Source organism: Myotis nattereri, assembly GCF_964212035.1.
Source record: "Myotis nattereri genome assembly, chromosome: 1".
In the NCBI taxonomy this organism is placed as follows: Eukaryota; Metazoa; Chordata; class Mammalia; order Chiroptera; family Vespertilionidae; genus Myotis; species Myotis nattereri.
The window spans coordinates 18,696,626-18,720,868 of NC_138075.1; the positions used below are offsets into that span (position 1 = coordinate 18,696,626).

The window sequence follows — 24,243 nt, forward strand, 5'->3', positions numbered from 1 at the left end:
CCCTGGTCTCTTGGTTGGTTAAAGGCTAAGTGTGGGTGGTCGGTTGCACTCCTTTGTGCGTAAGCCCAGCCACTCTCAGTGCTGACATCCCCAGTAGGCAAAGAAACATATAGGGAACTTTGTAAACTATAATCTTGGTACATAGTCATCTGCCATTCATCATTCTTCCCATGAGGATATGAACTCCATACTACTAATTAATGGGGTTGCTTATAGATGAATTAGGGAACTTAAAATTTGGGGGTGAGACCAATATAGGACACTAGAAAGATTTGACCATATTGACAAAAAAGCCTGCCATTCCCTAGATTCTCCTCAAGATCCACCTGTGCTGTGGGTGATTTCAAACCCATTGGATTCTTAACAGGTATTAGCTAGAGCAAGCTTTCTCAACCTTGGCATTATTTGCATTTGGGTCCAATATCTGTTGTAGAGATGGTCACATGCATTGTAGGATATTTAGCAGCATCCCTACTAAGTAGATGCCAGTAGACTCCTCCATCCCATGTTGTAGCATCCAGAAATGTTTCCAGACACTGCCAGATGGCACTTCAAGGGCAAAATTGACGCCCATGGGGAACATTGACCGAAAAGGAATCCACTGATATTCAAATGTACATGCCAATTCAGTTTAGAAAAAAAAATAGCTAAAGGCTCTTCGGGCTCTTTTATATTCTTAGAAACTTCAGTATGTACGAATGAATATTCATTGCACTGTATCTATTTACTCATTACAGCCAAATATAATATTTCTAAGAAGTTGCTGCCTCCTGAATGAAATCGAATAGAACACTCAGTGGATATAATGACTGTTCATTTCTATAGTCCTCCCTAGCATGCTTAAAATGAGCACCCCACTTTCTCAATCCCCAGAAAACTGAACACTGTTATGCCACATTATTGATACCCTTACTGTGAAGAGGGAATCCTGTGGCTTTATAGCACCTTACCTTTGGTTTTTATAGATTGGCATTAGGGACTCTAGTAGGGACCTTGTTGTTTCATATAGCAAAATTCAAGTTTGCTGAATCTTCTCCCAGCATTCCCAGTAGTCTCCCATACACTCCAGCATCTCTCCATCACTTACAGGGGTGCTGCCAACTTAAACAGAAATACGGGGTTTAGACAACAATAGCAAATAATAATAACTACTCATTATTGAGCCACTCACATGAAATTGCCCTATTTGTAGGTGTTGCACACTTTATATGCATTATCTCATATAATCTTCACAGCAACCCTATTGGGTTGGTACCATTCCCCCCACCCCTTTTACCATTGAAGAAAGCAGGGTTTTAGAACAATTAAATGGTTGAATCAGGATTAAAACCTCAATATACCTTGCTTACATTTGTAGCTGATTTGTAAGTGAGGCCAACACTTAGCAAAATGAGAAATAAGTTTTGCAGATAGATAGTGCAAGTATAGGAAAGGGCCAGAAAGTGTATTATATGATGACGGTGTTCCACATTAGTACTATCTAAACATTGTAAAACGTTGATTCATTTCAGTGATGAATATGTAGACTGTCACCATATGTAACACGTACCTGAAATAGTGCAGCAATCTAACAAAACTCATATAAGTATCACATTTTTTGTAGTCATTAGAGATGGAAATGTGGGAGAACAGTTTTGCCATTTGCAGATACCAATGATCATTTGCTTACATGCTTCTTATGAAAACAATTTATTTAAAAGGGCTGGGAGGGGAGGCAGCTTCAAAAAAAGCATGAACTCCTATGAGCAGTGAGAAAGTTGTTAATCATTTCTGGGCTTCATGGCTGATCAGAAAAGCTACCTCAGGTTAGTCACAGGCATTCTGAAGAAAACACTTCATTTATAAGAGGCATTGGGATTCTTTCTATCAAGAGAGAACGTGCCCATAATATATTATTTCAACAGCTATTAACTTCCTACATGTTTTGCTAGGACAGAGTTCAGAGAAAGGCACGTTGCAGGGACTGAATTTGTTGGTTCTACTGAAAACTTATTCACATATTGTCTTTCACTCTCAACAGTAGAGTTGAGTAGTTACAACAGAAACTGTATGGCTCAAAATGTCCAATATATTTACTCTCTGGCCTTCTATAGAAAACGCTTGCCAACTCTTTGTCTAGAGAAAGGGGAAATTACCAATCTGGTCTTTCTTCCTTTGCATGTATATAAAACATTTCCTTTCCTTTATTTACCAATCAAATAAATACTGCTCATGTTCTTAGGAAAATCACAATATTTGTTCATTCATTCAACAAACATTCATTGTTAGTTGTGTGCCAGGAACTTACTAGATGCATGGGCCTCACATCATTAAAAGAAATAGACAGAGATCCCTGTCTTCTTGAAACTTCCATTCTAAATGAAGAATATTCATGTTTGTTGTTATTGTTGTTTTTTAAAATACAACATTCAACAAACATTGTGTTTCTACTGTACACAGGCACTCTGCAAGGGCTAAAGAGAATGGTATAATAAGAAAAATAATTACCAATCCTTAGGAATCCAAAGCCTCCACACACACAACTGTTGTGTAAAGGAGAAAGGGATAAATGCTGTTATGGAGACTTTAATAGACTAAATGGGAGTTCAGAGAAAAAAGAAAGATACCCATAGTCTTTTGAAAAAATGGTTTATGATGACAAAGTACAGGAAAGTATTTGATCCCCATTTCTTTGGAAGAGAGTGGCTATTAGCATTACAGTTGTACAACTCTGACTGTATTATTATTGACAGTTCAGTAACTGTTGGAATAGAGAACCATGTTGGCAACTGGCTTCTTATGTTGTTGTTAATGTAGGAAGGCGGCGAGACGTCCACTATGACCACACTGCTAGTGGAGGGAAGGATTAGCAGGAAGTAACTCAGGTTCTTTTACAATCCAGGCTAGAGCCATCTCCTGCAATTTGCTCTCGTGGCAATCACCAGAACAAGAACTATCAGATTTCTAGAAATCCATCGAGATTTTCAGCAGGAGCGACATGCACAGTTGCTGAGAGCATAATGTAATATTGTACTAAGCTGACCAAGTAACTGGACCAAGTCTGTCCTAAAAGTTTATATTTAGAATTTAATTCAAAGCTGAATCTGACATATTTTCTTTATCTTTGTAGAGACAGCAGAGGCATTTCATGGCCTCTCTTTCATCAGGCCTAATTGGGTTTCTATCGGACAGTTTTCTTCCTTGCTGTCCCAGCTGTTTCAGATAGAACAGAATGTTCAAAAGTCATCCAATGGCATAGCATTGCTAATCTGAATTCACAGAGGAGTGTGGTTTTGTTCAAGAAATCCCTTTTTGCTACCTGCATTTTTTGCTCTCTACACATACTAAATATATGGTTTTAATTAGCAGTGAGTTTTTTTTAGTAAAATCACAGAAGGCATGCATTGTTCCCATCCTTCCTCCCCCTAAAAGGAAATTCATGATTTTCAATTTTTAGTGGAAGGGTCAGTATGTAACTTCTTTTTAAGGAAGCAGATGTTTTATAGGATAAGATGAGGTGGGTGAGGAAGTGTTGATGATGTCTTTCAGCACAGTTTATGAAAGCAGAGCTGGCTGAAGCCCTTTGTCATATTTGTTCGGAGTAAGAGTCTGTATGGTATTCAGTACGGTTTTGCCCCTGGGAGCCAGTTCTCCTTCCTTGAATCTCTTCCTGATTTGTTTATACTTTGCTTATAGCAATTAATGGCTGTTAGATCTCTCTTAGGTCAGCTATTTCTGTACATACCTTAAATCTTTTACAATAGTAGCTTCTAAAGCATGCTATGCATTAACTCCTGATGCAAATCAAGATTATAGGTGATTTTTATTTAATGACTATTAAAACATATCACTATTGTATTTTTCAGGTAATTTTACAAAAATAGCTTGGTAATAATACTTCAACTATGGGGGAATTTGAGGGAGAGTTAACCACATCATGCCCCGATGATCTCATTTATAACTACCTCTCTCCATGCTTCAACAAGAAATCATATATAAACTGCTGTGCAAATATATCTATATGCTTCCCCCAATCTTAGCCAGTTTGCCATTCTTTAAACCCCTCTTATATAGAGATTTAAGGTGCAAAGCTAATTAATCTGTAAGTTAACATAAAAGAAAATAGTAAGTATAACTATAGTTGAATACTGAAATTTTGGAAATGCGGTTCTGCTAGATTGTAGGACTTTTGAGGGCAGATACTGTCTGCCTCATCTTTGACTCCAGAATACACAGCAAACACATACATGCTAAATTGTGAGTACATATTTTTCTCTAGCTTCAGCCTTTCTAGAATTCTAACAGAAATTTAATTTCACACATATGAAACCTGGCAGGCAATCAAATCATGCTAAGTCTGAAGAGATTTTTATTCTTTTGAAGTGATCAAGGCTAACTTGCCAGCCATAATATTTAACTAGTTGATTTCATTTTGCTCTTTTAGAAGTTAAACAAAAGGTTGCCAAATGGATTGGGATTTTTCTTTATTATAAAATCTGAAAATAGCAATGGATCAAAAGTGTTTATTTAGGAATCAATATGGGTACTTAGATGAGCACATTAATTTTTTAACCTGCTTGAGCCCCACTCTACCAAACCTAGTTCCCTTAACAAGCTTTCAGCCATCCCAGTGATTTACTCAAGAGCAATAGAAAGATTGAGAAGAAATTCATCTATAAAGATCCATTTTAAATAATCTCAAATTCGAAATTCTACATACTAAAACCATAAAGAATACCAAGTAACTGTCTAAGTAGTTTTTATTAAACATGCTTGAAAAATGTTCATGCAAACAATCATTGTTTTCTTTAAAATAGTCACTTTAAGAGGATAAATACTAAGTCCAATGAGGCACCATCATTAAAACATCTTTGCGTTTGTTAGTTAAGTAAGTGGCAAATTCTTTTGAGTGTCATTGTTTATGGCAAATTTGTATCCACTGTGAGTAGATTAGATTTGGCCTCTGAAAGACTAAAGTAATACAGAGCCAAATCTGAAGTAGGTTACAAAAAAAAGACTGAATAGATCCTTTTCATTAGTGAGTGGTTGGGAATATTAAATTTTATGCAATAAAGTATCAACTGGACAAAGGTAAATTTATCAGATGGTCTGATCTAGCACAGTGTTGTCATGAGTCTGTTCACCTGTGGATGACTGTGGCTTTGGGTTGATAGTACTTGTGCTGTGCATTGGGCTTTCCTGTGGTAAAGATCATGTGAATGGTTAGAAGTGCTGACTGTTTAGTGGTTCTGTTCAGATAGACTGAAATCATAAAGTGTTCGTGCCGAGAGGACTTAGAGATGATCTGGCCCAGCACCCTCATTTTTTACATGCAGAAACTGAGAATACGAGAGTAGCAGTCTCCTATGTTCCAACTTGCACCATGGCAAACTTTCATTTCTGTACTTTAGGCAATAAATGACCCTTTGTGGCCATTTTTTAAGTTCCTTAATGCAAATAGCACTGTGCTAAAGTGTGGACAATTGGGATGGGTGAATGAATAGATAGAGACAATAACAGCATCACCCTCATGGAGGTTAACAGCTAAAGTAGGAGCCTTGCAGACTGAGATGTGGAGGACAGGCTTTACATAAACTGTCTCCCCAGCTTTACCTTTCAAACAGGAATAAAACCTACTGAGGAAGAGGTTAGGCATTTTTAAGCACCGATGGAGGATTGGGAATAAAGAATGGGGGTGAGTTGGAGGGATAGCGCATTGTTAGTGTGGAGACGAGTTCTGGAAAACATTCCTGCCACAGGCTCAGAAACACATAAGTGTTTTTTCCTTCTCTCCAGGGGAAGGGTTGGATAAATTAAAATTAAAAAAAAAATTAAATGTATCATTTGTCTTATAAACTTTGAACTTATAATATTCCGGAGAGAAAAATACTTGGTGGGCGTCATTAAATATTAATCATTACAGATCAGTTTAGCAAAGACATTTTAGTCAGGTTGGAACAGCTTTTAAGAAACCAATTACAATGTGGGTTATGAAAGAGAAGTGGAAGAAACCCAGGGAAAATATTAGAAAATGCAAGTCCCTGCACCCAGTGGAATTTTTGCAGGGAATTCTGGCTAACTAACTTGTTGAGACTTAAGACAGCAATAAAAATAAGTCTGTGTGCTAAGGATATAAGAATTGGTAAAAAGCAAAAGCTAAGATTACTAAAATTGCAAAAACATCTTCCTTTTTAACAAATACTTTCTTTTTAATATTTAAGTATTTGATTAAAGGGTAGGTAGGAATTACAAAAAATCATCTTATGGTCACCTTGTAAAATTTACTTATATAGAAATTCCACAAATTAAACATCAGTATATAATTGGAGGACATGAAGGTATTTTTTTAATCTTCTACTATGTTGATTATTGAAAAGATTATGAAATATTTTTCTTTTAGGGTGTTCTTTGAGGTTTCATTTCTTTAGTTGTATTTCATGGTAATATGGGGGATTCTGGCAGTCTTTTAAAGACTTATAAAATGTTGGAACTTAAGGATATGTCAGAGGTAAGCTTCCTCATTTTCTACATGAGAAAAAAAATGTAAGTGGTTAAATAAGTCAACAATTTTAAAGGGAAGGGACCACAGTCCTAAATTGTGAGTGCTTATTAACAGAGTGCCAAAATACATGAAACAAAAACTGATAGAACTCTAAGGAAAAATAAACAAATTCATAATTATAGTTGGAGATTTCAATATTCTTCTTTCACTCATTGATAAAACAATAGGCAGAAAATTAGTAAAGATTATAGAAGACTTGAACAACACTATCAACCAACAGACCTAACTGACATTTATACAATACTCCACCCAGCAACAGCTGACTACACATACTTAAATGCACATCAGACATTCTCCAAAACAGACTATGTTCTGGGTGATAAAACAAGTCTCAATAAATTGAAAATTATACAAAGTCTGTTGTCTAACCACAATGGAATGGAACTAGAAATCAATAACAGAAAGATATCTGGAAAATCTTCAAATATTTAGAAACCAAATAACATATTTCTAAATAACCCATGGCAGAACTCAAAAGAAAAATTAGAAAAAATTATATGAAAATAAAAGTATATTTTATTAAAATTTGTGAGAGTCCGATAAACAGTGCTCAGAGGGAAATTTATCACATTAAATGTGTATATTATAAAAGAAGAAAAGTCTTAAATAGGTAATCCAAATTTCCACCTTAAGAAGCTAGAAAATGAAGACAAATCAAATGTAAATTAAGTAAAAGGAAGAAAATAATAAAGAGCAGAGATCAATGAAATTATAAAAACAGGAAAAGAAGTGAAATAAAAACCAGGATTTTTGAAAAAGCAATAATATTTAAAAACCTCTATCCAGATTGATTAGGAAAAAAAGAGAGAAGATAAAGTTTTCAATATTAGAGATGAAAGGCTATTACTAGAATTTCTATAGACATTAAAAGAATACTTAGGAAATACATAGGAACAACTCTGCCAATAAATTTGATAACTTAGATTAAATAGATATAAATAAACAGACTAAAAATATGTCACCCAGTAATTCTACTCCCAGAACACTATGCTAAATTAATACATTTAAAATGTGGACAAAGCTTTATGTACCAATATGTTTATCAGATGGTTATTTATAATAGAAGGAAGCTGAAATCACCTTAAATTTCCAACAATAGGTTAGTAAAATAAACAATGATTAACCATAATGATAATGATGACAGAGAAAATTCCCATATATAATATTAAATGGAAAAGTAGAGAAAAAAATTGTCAACAAATGGTGATCTCAATTATAAAGATATTTACAAATGAGAACTGGAAAAAATTTACCCTTACATTGGCTACTAGGTTTATTTTTAACTTGCTGGATTATTTATTTTCTTCATTTTTTTCTATATTTTCCAAGTGTTCTAAATATGAAATATCAGTGTCCTATTTTAACTGTCATATGCCACAAAACTGGTTTTATAATTTAAAATAGAAAGTATTCTATTTCTGTGAACAGAAAAGATATAATCTGTGCTTTGAATCCAGTTGATTTTGCTTTAGAAATTTAAGCCCATGCCTTTTGGGAAGAATGAGCAGGGCTTGAATATTTTTGTGTGCCTCAGCCTTCCTCTGGTAGGCACACTGCGAGGCTGTCTTTGCACCGTCTGTTTCATTCAGCCCCAACCTGAATCCCCACTTCATTCCTCTCACTGTCTTTTTTCAGTCCTGGTGTCTGTGTTTCCTTAAGTTTTCCTTTCTCTTATTGGCTCACAGTCATTTAAGCGTCTTTTACCAGGAAACCATTTCTTACGCTTTTCTCTTTCATGCCTCATGTAAACACCATGACTGACTGGAGATTTCTAGCATTGGTTGAGAACTAACTCTCCTTTCTGTTTGTGCATCTTCCAGCTCCTCCCAGGCCTTTAGTACTTCACATCCGACTGTAAGAGCCAGGTCCATTGCCCGGCCTCTAGCCGCCCGCTGTCAGCTCATTCTACAGTAGCTGTTGAAATACATTTGGACACAATGTATGTCCTTTCCTTTCCAAAAGTCCTGTAGTGAATGACTTCCAGTTTCTTATGAAATCCCTGTAACTAGTCAAAACTATAAATCATTTGATTGAAAACCTAAGGGCCTTCATCTTAAATAGACCTGAACTCCCTTTTGGTACATGAAGGCTAATGTACTTGAACCATCTGAGGATTATGTCCATCGTTATATCTTCGAGTAAATGGGCCTTTTACAAATGTAAATGAATGTGTTCTTCGTGGCTTTCATTTTCATCTGCGAAATACTTATGTGATAAAGATATAAAATACAAACTTGGCACTTGGTATAGAGAATAACAACTAATTCATCGGATTGCCATGTTACATGAGGCCCTGCTGTTTGTGGTGGCTATGTTTTGAGGAATCTGGGGCCCCTAACCCACAGCTGTCTCATCTAGAATCTTTGGCAACCTCCTGATCCCTTCCTCCCTTCCTCTCCCTTGACCCCGCAGTTATCCTCAGTTACAGTCTTTTAGCTGGTTTTCTCAGACCAAAACCTGTGCCACTCCAAACTGTTCCTCCTAAAGAGATCAGAGTAATCTTTGTGAAATATAAATTAAGGCATGCCATTCCTCTCCTGAAAACCCTGGACCGACTTTCTGATTTATGTAAGAAAAACCTCCCACATCCAAACCCCACCTCTCGATCTCACTGTAACCACTTTCTTCAGCTTTAGTGTTCCTAAGCCATGGGGCCTTCCTTCAGTTCTTCAGAAACAACAAACCCTCAGCTCAGCATCTTCACACGTGTCTGGAGCATCATTCCCTGACCTCTATCTTTTGCTCCCCTTACCTCCAACTCTCCCACCACCCACCCAAAAGTTTTCATCTAGCTGATTTATTGATTTATACTCAGCTTTCAAAAATTGCTTTAAATATCACTGCCCAGAGGAGGTTTCAAATCTAAATTTAGTTCTTATTATTATTTCCTATTCTTCTTCTTGTAACACTTATAGTTTTTCATTTTATTGTTATTTATTTAGATTATTTGTTTAATGCCTTTTTCTTCTGCAAGCTAGAAAATTGCATGACCACATACCTCATTTTGTTCATTATTTGACCAGCACATAATAGGTGTTCATTATTGTTGAATGAATGAGTGAAAGAAAGAAAAAAAATGAATTGTGTAAATAATTTTAAAAAAAGAGAAAAAATTTGCAACTTTACTATCACAGAAAAGTATGAAAGCATCTATTTTAAGTCTAATTAGTAAAATTATTTGAGTTATCATTCCCATTTTTAGTGAAGGTTTGGGGGAAAGGACATATTTATATATTCCATGAGAGAGGGACCTCTTCTGTGTTCATTTTTATTTAGGTATTAAATATTTATTGAATGAGTAAGAGGTTTAATATAATCATTATGGAAAGGAGTCTAGCTCAATGTATTTAAAGCATCAAATTGTTTTTATTGACCCAGATTTCCACCTAAGAATTTGTCATAAGGAATATCACAAATATGGAAAAGGTCATATACTTAAAGATGTTTCCACCGTGTTATTTATAGGAGGAAAAATTTGGAAGCCACCTAAATGCCCAGTAAAGCATTCTGTGCTAGCTAAGTATAGTGTATCCACTAGATAGTATCCGAGTAACCTACATGCTAAAGGTTAGGATAATAGGATGACTTAAGAAATGTTTACAGTATGAAGGCAAATAAATGATCACAGTTTTATAACACTGTTTACAAATCCTACCCACAGGGAAAAAAGACTGGAAAGAAATATGTCATGCTGTGAATGACTCAGGTCATTTCCTTCTCTCTCTTTTTTTTTTTTTTTTTTTTTGTACATGCACAGGTTTTATTTTTTACAATGGTTATAATTATATGTATAACGTAGCTTGTATATTGAGGTTCAGTTTCACATTTAGAACTTTTAAATGAATCCCTATTCTTGTATTTTGTAACCAGTGAACTGAAATGCTGTGCTGTCTTATCTAGGATGACCGAACCTTCGCCGAAAGTGCCCATGCTCATGGGCTAGACCACTCATCTTCTTGGCAGGACCACAGTCGCTTTCTGTCTGCTCCACGGTTTTTACACTCGGCCTGTAAGTAAGAAGTCCTGTACTGCTTTTAAATTGGATTTAAGAAAATGAAACTCATGGGAAGATTAAAATGTAAGGCCAATACATGATAATAATATTCATGTTATGTGTTTGAAAAAACTGTCATTACGAATCGTACAAATAATGCCCCTTGAGTACACTGACAATATCACCCAATTTACTACAAATATATGTGGGATCCCCCTTTTATAGACCTTACCCTTATCAGAAAAACTTAAAAAATCATCCAGGGTAATAATCTTAATTAAAGCAAATTTTGTATGTGTGGAGATCATTGGTAACTGTGGATGAATGGGTAAAGGAAGTTAGAGGGTATTACAATACAATTCAAATCACCAAAGAGTGGAAAATCTTTGCATAGAACTATTCAGAAATATATAATCTTTTGCAAAGAATAAGGTTATTAATGTGATTACAGGCTAGATTTCATTCTGTGAATACACTGTAAATGTTGATAGTACATCATCCACACCAACAAGGTGTAGGGTCTCTTGAATCAGGATACCATCTCCCACCACCCACCCCTCCCCTTCTTCAAGTTTCATCTTATATGTAATGTCCTTAAAGAAGCCTTCGGAAGTTACAGTTTTAAGTACGGTTTCTGTTATGAGTGCCCACAATGCATTCCAGTTTTTCTTTAAAACCCTTCTCAGAATAATTATGAAGTTATTTGTTGTTTGAGTGACTTATTTTTTTTTTTATTGATTCCTCTGTTAACTGAAGATTGAACGCATGATGATAGGTATGATGTGTGTTCTGTTCATCACTGTTTCTTCAGCATCCTGCATAGTATTGGGCACATAGTGAATACTCAATTAATATTAAATAAATGAGTATAGGAATTTTTTTAAGTCTACTTTTATCCAAACCACTAGGACTCAAATGTTAGTTAATGGATTCTTATTTAAATAATCATTTAGCTCTTCAGTTTACCATGGGCATAGAGTTTGTACATAAAATCTTGAAAACCCTCTTATTTTAAAAAATCTAGGTTACTATAAAATAAAATACCAAAATAAACCACAAGGAAGTAGGTCAAATCCAAAAGTGATAATTCTCATTTTTGCTGATTTATATTTATGGATTCATTGAATAAATATTTTTTAGTTTCTGATAATGTTTTGGTTTTCATTGTATCATGATTATTTTATTCCAAGAGCTAAGCATTTTCTCTTCCCTGTCTTACCATTTACCAAGTGACTTTATATATCTGCATAAACTCTCTGCTATTCTAATATGGCAGCCACTCGTTAATATGGATTGTTATCTCAAGTTGGTTATAATACCTTAGGATCTGATATACATAGGCCAAATTTCTTATTTTTCATATTAAGAAATGGAAAAATTTCCTCAGGGCTGTGTGATATATATGAACATGGAAGAGGAGGGTGGGCAAAACACCATCAAACATTCTATCCCATCCATCAAGGCATTCACATGCTTGGCCTGGAGATAAACAGCACCGTGACCAAGTCATTGCTCCACGGCCGTTTAATTCTGCCATTGTGACCTTCATAAGGCGCCCCAGAAAGGCACCTAGAAGGAAGTGGTTAGAAGACATTAGCGGGAGGAAAGCATCACAACTTTTAGAATTTTTTTTTAATATTATGACAGGCAGTGAAAGAAACTGTTTTTAGCTTTCTACTCAGTAGCATTTCATGACCAGCTGTGGTCATTTCTCTAAGATATATTATAATCCTCATTGGCAGCCATTCGTTTCCATATAAATTATCTCGCTTACATGGAACTACAGTTAAATAAGAGTGGGAAGAAAATATCACTGAGAACATAATTAGTGTTAAAAATGTGTATTATTGCCTATACTGTAAAATCTGACTGAAAATTTACCTTCAAAAGTAAACCTCTTGTCCTAGTTGTTGTGGTTCAGTGTATTGGGTGTCATCCTGTGCACCAAAAGGTTGCCAGTTCAGTTCTCATTCAGGGCACATGCCTGGGTTTCCAGCATGATCCCCAGTTGGGGGTGTGCAGGAGACAACCAATATATGTTTCTCTCTAACATTGATGTCTCGCTCTCTCTCTCTCTCCCCCTTCCTCTCTCTCTAAAAGGCAATAAAAATCTTTTGAAAAATGTAGTAAGCTTCTTTATTAATTTAATTAATTGATAAGTGATGTAAGTATTTTATTAAAACACTAGAGGCCTGGTGCACAAAAATTCGTGCAAGAATAGGCCTTCCTTCCCCCAGCTGCTGGCCCCGGCTTCCCTCCAGCACCTGGGACCCAGGCTGGCTTCCCTCAGGCCACCTGCAGGCACCCAGGACCTGGGCTGGCTTCCCTCAGGCCACCCGCTGGCACCCAGGACCTGCTGGCTTCCCTCCACCCCGGCTTCATCAGGAAGGACGTCCGGAATGATGTCTGGAAGACATCCAATCTAATTAGCATATTACCCTTTTATTATTATAGGTAGCCTATGTTTTACTCTTATTTTTGACTAATTTATTTTATGATTTTTCTCACATATCTACCTAAATATTTTGAAGGATACTTTAGAAAATTTATTCATAGGCACCTTATTGTTAAACATTTTATGTTATTGAATTAAACTTATTCCTAGAAATCACATTTATTCTTATTTGATTTTCTAATGAAGCTTGAGGTTTCTATGTTTTTTCATAATGTGGTATCTTAGAAGTAGATTAGGATCACTCTGAATACTTCATTTTTGTAGCACAAACCATTTCATCTTACTCATAGAAATTGTTCTGTCATTTTTCTTTAACCTCCATTTAAACTTCTAAAATTACAAAGGAGAGATGTCAACACCAACAAAAACCAGCACCTACTGTAAATTCATAATCCAAGGAACAAAGCTGTCTTTAAAAGTATTAATGCCCTCAGGTATGAGAGGAAATATTATATCCATTAAAAACAAGAGCAAGATGCAAAGAAAAAGGAACACAGGATAAAAGGTCTCAGAAATTTAAAATATGTTAAATTAGAAAGGTGAAAAATGAAGTTGAGAAAAATCACGAAGAGTAGAAGGAAAAAAATATGGCGCAATAGGAAGGAAAAGATAATATATTTATAAATTCAGTTCAAGAGGGAGAATACCTGATTAGCGAGAGTATTGGGATGAGAGAACAAGGAAAAAAGAAGAAAGGCCAGAAGTGGGGGGTTAAAAAGGCCCACCCACAGGGACCTGGTCCACTGTGGTCATCCTGAAGCTCTCCTCACCCTCTTTCTATGTTGGTGCCCATGGGCCTCAGATCCCGGGCCTTTCTCTGCTCATTTCAAAAAAGGAGGTGAATGTTTTGCTTTCGTGTTTCTGAAAATGGATTTCTTCCCCCTCATTCTGGTGAAACTTTGGCTGACTATAAAATTTTATGTTGAAAACCACTCCTTCTGAAGTCATTTCGCAATTATCTTCCAAAATCCAGTGTTGCTGTTGAAAACTTTATGTCTTTACTGTTTTGACTCCTACTCCTTAGAAGTGATCTTTTCCATCACCACTAACTCCCCATGCAGCCCCAGGAACTTTTAGGACCTTTAACCCCACCAGGTTTCATGATGATAAGCCTCCCTGTGGGTCTTGCCTTACTCCCTTTACAAGCTACTTGCTGGGTGAGCCCTTTCAATCTGGACACTCATGTTCTTCAGTTCTTTCATATTTGCTTCATTTGAGCACCTTAGAAAAAAACTACTCATAGAAATATGGCAAATCTAATTGAGTTATTAGAAACAATTACATGTGGTCATAGAGAAAGAGCAAATAAAAATAAAAACATGGGTCAATTACTAATTCCAGAGGGAAAAGAATGAGCAAGAAAAGAAGCATTTTCATAGCATACCTATTAGGTTGTGTGAGCCATATTTACATAGTCATAGTATAATATAAATACTCACTATTGACATAACTCGAAGTTCAGATGTAACTATATAGGGAGAATGGGATGAAGAGAAGTGGATGGGTGTGGATAAGTCTAAAAATGATAAATAAAAAAATAGCCATATAAGCTTCTTTTATTTACAAGAATTGAAGTAAATACAGAAAATAAAGCTAAAAGAGTTGATTATGGTTGACCCTTGGGATCAGGATTGTGGGATTGGGAGGGATGGGGCAAAAGACTGCAGTCTTTGTATGTAGCCTTTTGGTGCTCTTTGATATGTGTATGTGTGCTTAGTCTAAAAAGGAATCTCATACTAGCAAGTGTTTGATTACCTTTTGAATGAACCATGAAGGCTAGAGGTTGGAGTTTAGAGCAGTTGAGACCAGTGTGGGGACATGAGGAGTAAATAACAGGAGCTGAATGGACATGAGTTTATGAGCCCACAGAACAGGCTCCCTCCTCCTCGAGTTGGGATTTGTACTGGATGAGGCCCTTCTGTCTATGCTGTAGATGCTAAGGCATTCATTCTGCTGACTTAGGTGCCCTGTCAAATTGTGACCAAACTACAGCAAAGAATCACTGACCGTGGAAAAAACAAAGGAAGTGGGAAAATACTGCATAATTTGTGGTATCTGAAATGATCCAGCATTAATGAAAGTTTGTTTTCAGTAGTAATTTATGTCAGCTTTGTATAGTTCAGGTCAATTCAAGAAAAGGTAGATTCCTTCTGCCAGGAAGAAGGGGAGAAATGTATAAATTGTAAGTTTATATTACCATTGGAAATGGGAACACAGAAATCCATTCTTTAGAGCCATGATTACGACCAAATTTATCCTGGCTGGCTGGAAGTTATGGCCGAGATTCAGGACACTCTTTTAGAAGACTTGGATTCCATTACCTTCAGCTGTAGACAGTGGGGGCTTAGTAAGTAAGAGAGACTCATAATGCAAGCTTTTGAAACTGTCATTTTTACTTTTTATAAGTAGTGACTGACCACTCGTCTCCATGTATAGCTCCTTTTAGGCTAAAGGGACACACTCCAGGACTGGCCTACAGTCCTGAGGCCAGGACCAGACCAGATGTGAGTGAGGCTGGAGTCATGTGATGACTTCTCAAGTCTCCAGTCCTTTGAGGCTAAATGCTTGATATTTGTGGAGTTGGTATCTCTGAACTAAGTTTTAAAAATATATGGGGATTGCAAATTTTCATGTAATTCTAAAACGGTTTTAAATAATATTTATTTAAATAAATGCATGATCCCAAAAGGAAAGAACTGATTTTTCATAGGAAAAAATGTTATCTGAGGATTATTATAGGTGTTGGAAATGAACCATGCATATTAATTTGACTTGATAGTCTTAGGAAAGCAAATCAGTGAAAGTTGCTAAAAAAAGGACCCGATTTTATTTACTTACCTCGGTTTACGTTGCTCTAAAAGGGAAGGAAAAGTTAAGTATTCGCAATTTACGTTAGAACATGCCTGTAGTGAGAGTGTAAGTCCCTCGGGTGAAACAATTTCTCTGCTACCAGAATAGCACACACTTTTCACTTCTGCTCTGAGTGTCAGGATCCACCCACCTAACTCTGAATAGACACTTCCTATGTGGTCCTCCACTTTACACATAAAATGCCAAGGATTTATGGCCATAAAAATATTGCAGTACCGATAGGTAGAAAAATGTTTTTTGGTTTTGAAAGGGCTTTTTTTATTTCATGAAAGCACCAGCCTTTCTGTTTCTCCATTTTTATAGGTTCATTTTACATGATAAGGAGTGTGTGTGTGTGTGTGTGTGTCTATCTTTTCACTGACCATTTACGTGCCAAATATTTTCTGATTAGTGTAATTTGACAAGGTACTCTCTTCAGTGGTTCTCAACCTTGGCTGCACATTAGAATCACCTGGGAATCTTTTTAAAATCCTGATTTCTGGGCATCATCCTCTGGAAATTCTGTTTCTTTGTTATGGGGTGGGGCCACAACATTAGTAACAAAGAACAGAAGTTCCAGAGGATGAGGCCCAGAAATCAGGATTTTAAAAAGATTCCCAGGTGATTCTAATGTGCAGCCAGAGGTTGAGAACCACTGCTCTAGATGCTTTCTAGAAAGCAACTGGAAAATCCCTAATTGGCTATCTCTTAAAAATTCCTTAAGTTATTCAAGCAACATTTGCTAAGAGGCTGTGCAGGAGGAGGCTCTCTTTTTGGTTCTGGGGGACACAATAGTGAACAAGACAGGAGAGGTCACCTCATCTCATGGAGGAATAGGTAGTAAACAAGTAAACAATTTGAAATAGTGATTGTGGTTTAAAGGTGAAATGATGGAAGGCACCTGGAACAGGGCTGCTCCCTTAAATGAGTGATCAGCAGATATTTTTCTGAGGAGGTTACACCTGAGCTGAAACCTGAATGGTAAGAAGAAGCCACTGAATTAAAATTGAGTGGAACGTTTTCCTTTGAGAGGGAGCAATAAAAGTGCAAAGTACCCAGAGAAGAAAGGGACATGGTCTTCTAGAGAGATGGAACACTGAATGAGCGAATGAGTCAGTGAGAGTGAGGGATGGAGAGAGAGAGAGAGAGAGAGAGAGAGAGAGAGAGAGAGAGAGAGAGAGAGAGAGAGAGAGAGAGAGATGAGATCCCCAGGGAGCTAAAGGAAGATGTTTGGATTTTATTCCAAGTTCACTGGGAGGCCATTGGTGGTGGTGATGATGGTGATGGTGGTGTGTGAGTGTGTGCATGTGGTGGGGGTTTATGCAGGAGAATGACCTACTCTGATTTACCTTTTAAATAATAACTCTGGTTGTGGCCTGGCCAGATGGCCCAGTTGGGTGGAGCATCATCTCATACACTAAAATGTCATGGATTCAGTTCCTGGTTGGGGCTTGTATGGGCGGTAACTATCGATGTTTCTCTCTCTCTCTCTCTCTCTATCTCTCTTTTTTCCTCTGTCTCCCCCAAATCAATAAAAACATACCCTCAGGTGAGAATTTTTTTTAAAAAGGTAGCTCTGGTTGTGGTATGGAGAAAGGGGCAAGAAGAAAACAGGAAAAGAGGGAATGGTAACTTGGGCTGGTGTGATGATAACAGAAATACAGTGGGGCCTTGACTTACTAGTTCCAAGACCGAGCTCGTTAAGGAGCTTGTTAACTCAAATTACTCTGTCAACTCAATGCAAAAAATCCTCCGAGAGACAGCTGGTATCTCAAAAAACTCATTAGTCGGGACATTCATAAGTCAAGGCCCCACCGTAGTGTCAAGTAGAACTTGGAGGCATAACCATCAGAACTCAGTCTTAAATTGGATGGTGCAAGAGGCAGGACAAAGGAAGTAAGGAACCAAGGTCTGAAAAACTAAGTGAGTGTTTCATTTTTGAAGGTGGAGAAGAGAAAAGGATGGGCAGGCATCTGAGATTAGAAATCAGGCAGGAAGATTTCACATAGTTGGATATAGGTGGCTGGAATTCACAGGAGATGTTAAGAGGTAGTAAACACACACACACACACACACACACACACACACACACACAGAATACGTTAAATTCTAACTCTAGTCTCAATTTCCTTTGGTGAAACAAACAATATTCTGCATAAAGGAGGCCCCTAAGATTTCTCACTCCAAAATTCTGTGTACTTTACATCATTATATACTGGCCACACACACATCTTCCACTCTCAGATACTTCATATCCCCCTCCCCCAAATTAAATCACATGGATGTTTTTTGAAAATATAGTAAACTGACTAAATTTATTCCTACATTGAAGGTCTGTTAGGCCATGTAAAGTTGACAGAAAACTAGATGAAATATGATTATTTACAATGTTTTGGTCCAGGGATTATGTTCACTTAGGTTGATTTTTCTCTTTTCTTTTACCTTGCCAGCATTTACCAAAAGAACTTTTGCTCCCGATTCAACTTCAACCAAGGAAGATGCCACAGGTTTACCAATGGATGGAACAAGTCCACAATCCAAAAAGCAGGAATATGAAAGCAAAAACAGCAAAATGTAATTAGTTGCTTTCCATGAGTGTTTTATAAACAATAGCATATCTACCCTTGCTGCAATTGGCCTACATTCTCTAGCAGACATAGCTGAAGTCTATACTCTTCAGCATTGCCAAACACCGACTACAGTTGGTCCTTGTGAATGATATACGTTAAAGCACTCCAAACACTGTCAGCTCATGAATACTTACAACTAACTTATTAGCAACTTATACCAGCAGAAAAAGTGATATTGTTCACTTTGCATTTTTCTTTTTCAGGTGCCGCCAGTCTCATTTTTACAACCAAAATTTGAGTTTATAATTGAGGTCTTTCAACAATGACTAGCTAAAATGGAGGAAAATGAATTCCCCTGGAGGCAGAAGTTGCCAGCACTTCAAATTCAGGGAGCATTTATATACAACTGATTTTTTAAAAAAATGCTTTCTCCCTAATAAATTATCATGTGTTATAACATGTCATGGAGATTTGCAAATATAATAGTAGTTCACTTTATAAATGCTCAGGATTGTTAAATTAATCAACTCGGCAGTCTGTTGCTATATACAGTACATTAACATTATTTCCAATTATTCCTATTAAATAGCAATAAAGAATTTACAGTGCTATCTGAATTGCAGAGCCCTGTAAAGAATTCAATGCACAATTTATTTATTTATCTTTTGTGGCCAAATATCCCACTGTGATCACTTCAGTGATATCCTGGACCATCTTTGGTTTACTCTGACCAAAATCACAGTACCAAACTCCTGTATCCATGAGATTTTCTCTGCAGGAGCTCTCATATAACTTGATACTATCTACTTTCAGCCTCTCAGCTTTTCCCACATCAAACTGTTTTTAAGAACTTGTCTTCTTTACATGCTGATCTACCAGTGGAGAAAGATTTCTATTAAATGCTAAATAATGGTGAACATTGGGTCATGGTGGGAAAATCCTGCACAGAGACAAGAACAATAAAGCAATACCTTCCTAATGTGCATCACATCTTTTTTTTGTTAGATTTCCCATCTATACTAATAAAAGGATAATATGCTAATTAAACCAGATAACCAGATGTCTTCCGGACGTCATTCTAGAGGTCCATCCTGACAAAGCTGGGGGCGTGGCCGGCCTGCAAACTGCCCATGGCCCCTCACCCAGGCCGGCCCTGCCCCCCAGCAGGGACCCCCACCCTAATCAGGGTTGTGGCCAGCCTGCAATCCACCCACGGCCATTCACCCAGTCTGGGCCCACCCCCAGTGGTGACCCCCACTCTGATCCAGGGCCCCCTTCAGGGCAGGCCAGCCAGCCTTCACCCATGCACCAGGCCTCTATTCCTATATAATAAAAGGGTAATATGCAATTGACCCTAATGGCAGAATGACCAGAACGACCGCTAGACCAGTCACTATGAGGCTCACTGACCACCTCTTGGTATCTTTCCCTGACCGGCAGGCTCTGATCACCCGATGTCAAACGGGGAACCGGGAGTGGGTGGCGGCAGGGGGCGAGGCTGGCTGTGGGCAGCTGAGGAAGTTGGCCCTGATCATAGGCCAGGCCTAGGGACCATACCCATGCACGAATTTCATGCGCCAGGCCTCTAGTATTTCATAAAGATGCTTCTGTTTTCACTCAAGATATGTTTTCCTAGTGGACCATATTGGAATGTGCAGAAGACGTGAATGTAAATGCTATGGTTACTACAGAAGATGAAGTCTCCTATCCCTAAATTACATAATACAATCTTCATAGCCTCCAAGAGTACGGGCACACATTTTATCATAGTCATTTTCTAAATCTTTTGCTGAGTTCCTCCTATAGGCCAGCTGTTGTGCTAGGAAGGAAAACAGAAACATAAAAGCAGGTGTTCCTGTCCCCAAGTTTGTATGGCATTAGGAATTACAAGAAAAGGGGTGATGTGTTCAGGCTAGCTGGAGAAATTCTGATTGGACATTAAACAGGTTTGGTTTGGTTTTGTCTAACCTCAGGATATCAAAACATTAATGTGCTGACGAGCACTGTGAGGTTTTAGTGGGAACAGCCCTTTGTGAAGGAGTGGCTTGCAGTCACGGTGCTTCGCAGAACCCATATCAACTCTATAGTAATATTGGGGGTATTAAGAAATTATGTCAATATTTTCATTGCTTTTTTGACCAACACCATAATATCTTAACTCCTTGGATCTGAAGTTTATCTCCTTGGATCTGGAGAGAAAATTAACAGGTTTTATTTAAATCCTGTAGATTAAGGTTAAATAGCTTTACCCTGAATATATTTGTAAGAACTTTGTGCAGTCCAATCTGTTTAATAGGAACTGATCTAAACCATTATTGGCACATCTGTGGTCATTAAAAAGAATTACATCAGGACAGTTAGACCTGGAAGTTTAAGGTAACTTGGAGTATTTACTTGGCAAATCCTTGAAAACATTAGCTGATGGTTTTAAAACAGAGTGGAGAGAGATCTTATGAAAGACCTTTTTAAGTCTGAAATAAGTATATAAAGCCACTATGTCATATTATTGAAGTCCCTAGGCTACTGTTGAATGAATGGAGGTATCTGACTTTAAATATTAAACACACAAAAACTTTAAAGGCAAAGTCAACTTTTTGTGAGCAGCAGTTTTGTCAAAATTCCTTGACCCTCTGTTCATATGGAATTAAATCCAAGGACCTGCCTCCCTGAAGATTTTTCCTATCTCTTGCAGTCACCATAAGCTGGAGTTGGAAATCAAAAGAAATGTTAAGAAAACACTAATAGCTTCATTTGTACATTTCAAAGCCAGCAACTAGCTCCTTTACTCACCCCTTTGGCAGGAGAGTGTGTGATATCAGCCCCTGTAGAGTTGTGGCTACTCAGCTATGTTGCTTGTAGCACTGGGACATTGGGAGGGACAAACCTTATTCTTGCAATGAGCCTGGTCCAAGACTTCACTTGAAGATTGACTTATTTTTTGGTTTAATAGTTTTGAGTCTTCTGGCCATCTTTCTCCCTAAACACACTAAGCTTCCATTGAACTTACTGAAGCCACAGAGGCGAGAAACAGCTGGGAGAAACCTGGCTTGATGTGTTTCCCATTGGCTAAGGTCATTATTATTTCCTTGACTAGTCATGTCTGATTTAAAGACTGGAAACCAGTTGGTTATATAACATCTTATGTATCCAGGTTCCCAGAATCAATGACTTTTCTTATTGTTAGAGTTTACATATTTTTACTAATAAAGAGATAAAATCTATAGCTTCCCAAAATAATGTGCATAAGTCATACATATTTAAAGATTACATGGATAAAAAATGCCTACTTACTTAGCTAGGAAAACAAGGCTATTTTTCCTCATTTTTCTACTTTGAACTATGATAAATGCATTTTCCATTTTGAAGCTCTGGTCAGTGATATGTAAAGTGTATTTAGAGTCACAGTGATTGTTATATTTTCTCTAAAATGTATTAAATCTTATATTTAACAAATACCGTTGTATGTGGGACAACACTCTTACATATATATTTGGATGGCATATTTAATTAGCAAGCAAACCTGTTTCTTAGGAAGGAGCAAATATCTCAAGTTGTTTTAGTCAGGATTTGTACTATAATCCCAGTTGCACATGATATGGTAGCCAAGAACATGAATGGTCATTAAGTAGGTGACTCCTTTTCCAAGATTCTGACACTCCTCCTCAAACGAACTGTCCCAGTATTTTCTCTCCATTCAAAACAAAACAAAATTTGTGATTTTCATAGGCTTAAAATGAGGAAGCTGTCCTCACGAAAGCATCTGGTTTTCTTGGATCAAAACTAAACCAAGAACCTTAAGCTGGAAAGTAAATTTGGGAAAGTTTGTATATAAAGACATTTCACGCACTAAAGTTCAATTTAAAAATAGTTACATCTTTCAACTTTTAAGTTCTCAAATATTTAGCAAGAAAAACATACCAGCTTATCCCTATTTGAGAAAAGAAATTTGGGCCATGAAAGATTCCATTTAGTTTCACTTCCGTACAAAGCAGGACACATCAAATTTAAAGGCCAGGAAAAATGCCTACGTCTAGAAGCAGAACGTTAGGTCCCAAACAAAATTTAGAGAAGTCTCCCTTGACTCTGATTAGTAACAGAGTAAACGAATCTGCTCTGCTCAGGTGAAACCAGCCGTCCTTCAAGTTCTAACCTCATCTGCCCCATTTTAGTCTCTCCAGCTCTGCCCACGCCTATGTTCACCTCCTAGATCAGTGGTTCTCAACCTTGGCTGCACATTAGAATCACCTGGGAATCTTTTGAAAATCTTGATTTCTGGGCCTCCTCCTCCAGAAATTCTGTTTCTTTGTTATGGGGTGGGGCCACAACATTAGTAACAAAGAAACAGAATTTCTGGAGGATGAGGCCCAGAAATCAGGATTTTAAAAAGATTCCCAGTTGATTCCAATGTGCAGCCAGGGTTGAGAACCACTGTCCTAGATCAAAACCCAACCCAGTTCAGTCACTCTTCTGCCAGGTTCGCCCCCACTGTTGACCTCTGAAGTCTAGTTACTCTACAACCCACAAGAAAGGGGCAGGCTAAGGTTTGTAGCATCTGCATATCTTTCAGGACCAGCCAATTAGAAAAGGATTTGAATGTCACATGTCTTTGCTCTCATGATTGAAACTCTAAGAATACTTCTGTAGCTGGGTATCTCTTCCATAACAGCTTGACTCCGATATGGCACAAAGCCATGTGACACCTGTGACTGTGAGCTTGCTGCCTTGCTCTCTCTATGAATACACTGCATTTCTAAACATAGCATCTTGTTCGTTCCCTTTCAGGAGGATAGCTTAAACTATATAATCCGATGATCTCTATGTTTCAAAATGTGGAATCTGCTGAAACCGGTTTGGCTCAGTGGATAGAGCGTCGGCTTGCGGACTGAAAGGTCCCAGGTTCGATTCTGGTCAAGGGCATGTACCTGGGTTGCGGGCACATCCCCAGTGGGAGATGTGCAGGAGGCAGCTGATCGATGTTTCTCTCTCATCGATGTTTCTAACTCTCTATCTCCCTTCCTCTCTGTAAAAACTCAATAAAATATATTAAAAAAAATGTGGAATCTTATGTCCTTGGGCATGTAAGTGAGGACATGAAAAAAAAGCCTCTATAGTTAAAATAAAGCCACACAACATTGATCACAATAGAATAGCAATACTAACAATGTGTTGTGTTTTAAAAAGTTGACGTTGCATGGCTGCTGTTGCCTGTATTTCTCAAGCTGGCAGATGCAGGGTTTCCATGCGCAGACTGTCTTCTGTCATCTCTCAGCAGATTCCCACAACTTGACACCCTCTCATTTTCCATTCTTTAGTAAAGCACTTGACTGACAGTATTTCAATAAAAGTGAAAGTTACAATTTAGCCTTAAATATTGATGCTCTGTGTCATCTCAGCTATATACTTCACTGGAAATAAAAGATCAAAAAACTGTTTGGAAGCAATATTTTTAAAATGGAATTAGTGGATGTTAAAGTACCAACAGATTAGATGCTATAATTTAAAAGTCAGGAAGTACCTTATTCTGAGGGAAAGGAGGATAATATATTCTCATCAGTTAATCCCTAATTGACAGTGTCTTTTTAATTCTCATTTGGTATTTTCTTAAAATCATATATATTTTTTATATAAAAGGACAAGTCTAATTTTTATAGCATCAGGTTTCCCATTAAGTTACCTTTTCCTTAAAATTTTTTTTCAATTTAGAGTCAGGTGTATTTTTGAGTCATTGAAGCCACCAACAGTTCAAATGGCCTTTTAATTAATTAATTTATGGAATCCTCACCCGAGGATATTTTTCTATTGGTTTTTAGGGAAAGTGAAAGAGAGAGGGAAA

At 37.3% G+C, this 24,243-nt stretch overlaps 1 protein-coding gene across 1 annotated transcript in view; it reads left to right on the top strand.

The window, feature by feature from the left end:
• CEP128 (centrosomal protein 128) overlaps positions 1–19,386 on the top strand; it is a 348,318-nt gene extending 328,932 nt beyond the window's left edge. The window contains exons 23-25 of the mRNA XM_081083727.1: positions 10,442–10,550; positions 18,291–18,414; positions 18,674–19,386. Coding sequence (XP_080939853.1) covers positions 10,442–10,550; positions 18,291–18,414; positions 18,674–18,716 — 276 coding nt within the window. The 3' untranslated portion in view covers positions 18,717–19,386. The remainder of the gene's footprint in view (positions 1–10,441; positions 10,551–18,290; positions 18,415–18,673) is intronic.
• The last annotated feature ends 4,857 nt before the right edge of the window (positions 19,387–24,243 follow it).